General features: G+C 38.6%; 1 protein-coding gene across 2 annotated transcripts in view; it reads left to right on the top strand.

Annotated features, from left to right (window-relative positions):
- Positions 1 to 4574, top strand: part of slc35b3 (solute carrier family 35 member B3) — a 10511-nt gene extending 5937 nt beyond the window's left edge. For both annotated transcript variants that reach the window (XM_077736442.1, XM_077736443.1), the window contains exons 6-10: positions 70 to 167; positions 2033 to 2125; positions 2254 to 2365; positions 2560 to 2629; positions 3844 to 4574. In XM_077736442.1, the coding sequence (XP_077592568.1) occupies positions 70 to 167; positions 2033 to 2125; positions 2254 to 2365; positions 2560 to 2629; positions 3844 to 3988 (518 nt within the window). In that variant the 3' untranslated portion in view covers positions 3989 to 4574. The remainder of the gene's footprint in view (positions 1 to 69; positions 168 to 2032; positions 2126 to 2253; positions 2366 to 2559; positions 2630 to 3843) is intronic.
- The last annotated feature ends 426 nt before the right edge of the window (positions 4575 to 5000 follow it).

Below are 5000 nucleotides of genomic sequence, written 5' to 3'. Positions count from 1 at the left end.
TTCTTGAAAACATACGAAACGTTAATTTTCCGCGTGTTCCAATCTTTTTTTTTTTTTTTTAATCTGCAGGTTTTCTCCTAATTTCCGTGGCACTGTGTGCAGATGCTGCTATAGGAAATGTGCAGGAGAAAGCCATGAAACTTCATAATGGTTCCAATTCTGAAATGGTATTCAAACATCATTATTCTTTGAACAATCTCTGATTTGTAACTTGTTATGACATCATAAAGGATAAAGGCCTGTTTTTGTGAATTGAGATATTATATATATATATTCATTCACTTTCCAAACCACGCATCCTCGTTATGGTTTTGGGGGGGTTGCTGGAGCCTATCCCAGCCAACTTTGGGCGAAAGTCAAACTACACCCTAGACTAGTCCCCAGTCAGCTGTAGGGCACTCAGAAAGACAGACGGCCATTCACACTCACAATCATGCCGCCACCAGCGGGAAACTTCACACCGATGTCAGGGGAGTGAACCACTACATCATATAACATAACAGTGGTTCTGTTAATGCTAACCCCACTTAGCTTAGCAAGTTGTTAGAGCCTGCCTTGTTTGAATATAATAGGGCTGTGAAAATGAATGAGTTCGTTGCGTGTTGTGTACCCTTAAGTGTTGATATTTTTTTAAATACAGTCAAACCTTGTGATACGACCGCTCGTCATACGACATTCTTGTCTTACGACGAAAATTTCGATCGGATAATTCGCCCGAGATATGATTAAAATTTCGTGATGCGACCAAGCCATGTGGCCATGGCACTGTCTTAATTGCATCTCTTTCGTGTATAAAATATTTCTACGGCCACTAGGCGGACTTTGCATTTCCCGATCCACCCGCTTTTTCCCCCGCGTTGGTTACATTTACATACCCGGTAAACAATACTAGTATGGATCGGCAGAGTTCTGCAAAGGCGGCCGTTGACAATGGACACAAAACGCGAAATAAATGAAAAATATGAGTGGGGTACGTGTTACTGAGCTCGCTAGGCAACACGAGAGGAATGCTTCAACCATTTCCACCGTCCTTAAGCAGAAGGACGCATCATCAAGACATTTGCCTTGGTTATCGCCGAGGAAAGTTACATCCCGAGCAAGTTTTCAACTGTGATGAAACTGGTCTTTTTTGAAGAAAGATGCCAGGGCGGACATTCATCGTGGCAGAGGAGAAGGCATTAACAGGACAGAAACCCATGAAGGGCCGCTTAATGCTAGTGTTGTATGCTAATGCGAGCGGTGACTGTACAATTAAGCCGCTACAAGCCGTGTACAATGCGGAGAACACGCGTGCCTTCAAGAGACTTACAAGTGATGTGGCACGCTAATTCTAAAGCTTGGATTAGGCATATTTTCATGTCATTATCGAAATATTTTGAAGGGGAGGCAAAAACAATCAACTCTCGATGCGTTCGTTTTGAAGACTCCGGCAAAACGTCCGGGTGGGGTCAACCCGTAGAACTAAGGCTAAAAAAGATTAAAACAAAATTAGAATTGAGTTTTGTGTGAAGTTACATTAAAAGTTGAGTGTCTGTATATAGTTATCCAAGTTAATTTAAATTAGTTTGTTCATTTACGAGTGCGTTGTTAACGTAGATAGTCCCCCCGAACAGCTCCCACCTCCGCCTCTGTGTGTGTCATTGTCTCTCCTCTCCGCGAAATGCGTCTAATTTTACATCTATTAAACACATTTTATTACCATTAAACCACTCGTTATTTATTACTATGTTAATATATGGCAAATTAGAAGAAATAAAACCTATTTTCCAATCCAACATCCTATTTTTGGTGTTTTTTCAGAGGGTTGGAACGAATTAATTTGTTTTCAATTCATTTTAATGGGAAACGTCCGCTTTCCGAGTTACGATATGCTTGTCATTCGATCATAGTCTCGGAACGGATTACGATCGTAAGACGAGGTACCACTGTAGTGCTTTTCAAGGCTGGCCCTTGATTGGTCCAACTGCTCTGTTAGACTTTAGTGTCCTGTACACATTTTTCCTCATATAAGTAGAGTTTTCTTTGTGTGCAGGTTTTGTATTCGTACTCCATTGGCTTTGTTTACATACTGACAGGGCTGACATGTGTGGGGGGTCTTGGACCAGCAGTGGCTTTTTGTTCAGAGGTGAAATTTCCCATTATTTCAATTCAAATAGCAAAGCTCATTTAGTGATAATGATTCACCATCAGGAAAATGTATCAAATCCCATCTGAATCAGTACTTATTTTGTTTATTGTAATGTCTACTGCTAGGAGCCTCTAAAGACGTACGGTTATGCATTCCTTTTCTCCCTTTCGGGCTATTTTGGCATTTCGTTTGTGTTGGCCTTAATCAAGCTGTTCGATGCCCTGGTTGCAGTTACAGGTAAGTACATTTTTTATCTTCTTTAATATTTGGAGTTGACTTTAATGATTTTGTTGAGAATTTGTCACATACATAATACTGCTTATTTGGAAGTCAATTTAGAAAGTTCTTTTATAGTCTGCTTGAAGGGAGTACCAAAGTCAAATAATGTATTATTTGATGCCAGGCCATAACTATGTTTTGCATATTTGCAGTGACCACAGGGCGGAAGGCCATATCGATTGTTCTTTCCTTCATGTTCTTCACCAAGCCCTTCACTTTTCAGTAAGTTCTGCTCTTTGAACTTAGGCCAGTGTGTAGTACTTTTGCTTTAACTATCTGACCACTGAAGTCTGCTTTGACCAAGAACATTTGGATTTATTTTTATTGGCGCTAATTTTCATGGGCTCAGTCCGTTATCAAACGTTTTTGTACTCCTCTATTTTTCATCAATGATTCTCACTAATGCACTTATATGTTCTGTCAAATAGGTCACATTTCTGTCTTGTAACAGTGCTTTCCCTCGCATGCCACAAGACTAACACCAACTCCCACTTGTTTTTGTTTGTAATATTTCGTTGATTTCACTTTAAAACAAATTTCTAAACATAAGTTCAAATAATGCCCATTCCGTCACACCAACCGGGCAAAACCTTTGACTGCCTCCTGCACATTTTGGCGAAAACACATATATACACATATATACACATATATACACTTATATTCACATATATACACATATACACATATATACCCATATATACACATATATACCCATATATACACATATATACACATGTACACATATATACATATACACATACGCGCACACATACACTCTTCGTATTTTCACACCTATAGGATACACAACCTGAAAGTCTCAGTTGCAGGTGTATTTTCTGTGGGGGTTTCATAATAGTGATTCCAGCTGGGACATAAGCTCAAACTACTGTATTTGGCACAAACAACTCATTCTTAATCGTTGCGTAACTCGTGTGACGCTGCCTGCCTGTCTTTCTTGGGATGGTTAAAAGTGCTATGAGCACACGAAAGTCACCTGTGCCTTGCCACGCGTCTGTAATGTTTTGAATGGATTTACTGTCATGCTTGGAATATGCGTGTAGCCTATTTTTAGGGTGAACGTCCGCTGGGTTGATCGCAATAAGTAGCATGTCGCCAAGAAATAAAACCAGTCAGTCAAGCGATCAGAGCCATGCTAAATTCTGAATTTAGTGCATAAACAAGGCGCACTGAATGATTGGGCACCCCGTCCATTCTAGAGAAAATGTTTGACTTTTAAGAGCGCCCTATACGTGTGAAAATACGATACATACAGCAATACCTTGACATATTAGAAATTTGAGATACGAGGAAAAGTCAGAGCCCATTTTTGCCTTTTGATACGAGACAAATTTGAGATACGAGCTTATGAGATGGTTGCTGAGTATGCGAGAGGCTGTTTTCACCCACTAACCTCCTTCCTTCCCATTCTTCCTCAGGTACATATGGGGCGGCGTTCTGGTGCTTTTTGGCATCTTCTTGAATGTTTACAGTAAAAACCGTGAAAAGTTCCCCTTCATCAAGGACCTTAGTAGCTGGTTGCTCAGTGTTAAGAAAGTCCAACTTCGTTCACAAAATGTATGAGTTACCCGGCAGAGCCCATTGCATGGGTCTCATACAATGAAGGTAAAGCAAAGAAATGTGTTCTTTTTTCATCAATTCATCTCACATGCTACATGGCTGGCATGATTCCTGAATTTTGTCTCTCGACCAGAAGAATGACCCATCATGAAAGAATATGTTTGTTCAAAAATAAGGGATAGTGTTTTTTTAGGCTGTTTTAAATGTATACCAACACACTCAAAAATGTGGCAGCAACACTAAAGACTCTTTTGAAGAACATACAGACCAAATCAACATCTTTGCACTGTAATTTTGAAGAAAAGCTGGAAGAAATGTGTGTGACTGTACAAATTGCTTGTACATCGCATTCATAGTAATGGTTCTTTACTGTACCATGAACTGTAGAATTAATAGAAAGATAGAAAGATTTAAACTTTTTTTATTATACAGAATCTACTCTGAATCATTACATCAAATGGTGATTTTTAGGAGTGATGCACTTGACCACACTCCACTCGCTAACTGTAAAGGTTTGGATGAGGAATCAATTTTTTGTTTTTGATTTTTATATAAAATAAAACAAGAAAATAAAAAACAATGCCAAAGATATTGCTTGATTGAGTCAGACATTTGAAAGGTTTGAGTGTTTTGACTTTACATTGAACTTCCAAAATATTACCTGCATTGAAGCATACTAGCGCTATTGCAAGTGTCAAAATTAACACTGTCAGGAGTGTTAATTTTACAGTACAGTAATCCCTGAAGCATATTTCATTTACTGAACGCGCTAAAGCCTCTCTCTCCAAAAGCTTCGCATACTATAGTGCAAGGGTGGAAGGTATGTTCCATATTAAAGTGGAAAACAGAAAATATTTTTATATTTTACAATTTTTTTTAAAACTAAAAACAGAGAAATTGATTAAAAATTGAAATTATTGTTTTAAAAAGGGGTAAATCAGGAAATATAATATACATCTATAATCTTCATTTGAATCTAATCCCAAAACAGAAAGTTGGCACCCATGATTTACTT

Source organism: Stigmatopora nigra, chromosome 16, assembly GCF_051989575.1.
Source record: "Stigmatopora nigra isolate UIUO_SnigA chromosome 16, RoL_Snig_1.1, whole genome shotgun sequence".
NCBI classification, from domain to species: Eukaryota; Metazoa; Chordata; class Actinopteri; order Syngnathiformes; family Syngnathidae; genus Stigmatopora; species Stigmatopora nigra.
The sequence above is the reverse complement of the archived record's forward strand: the minus strand, read 5'-3'. Positions and strand labels throughout refer to the sequence as shown.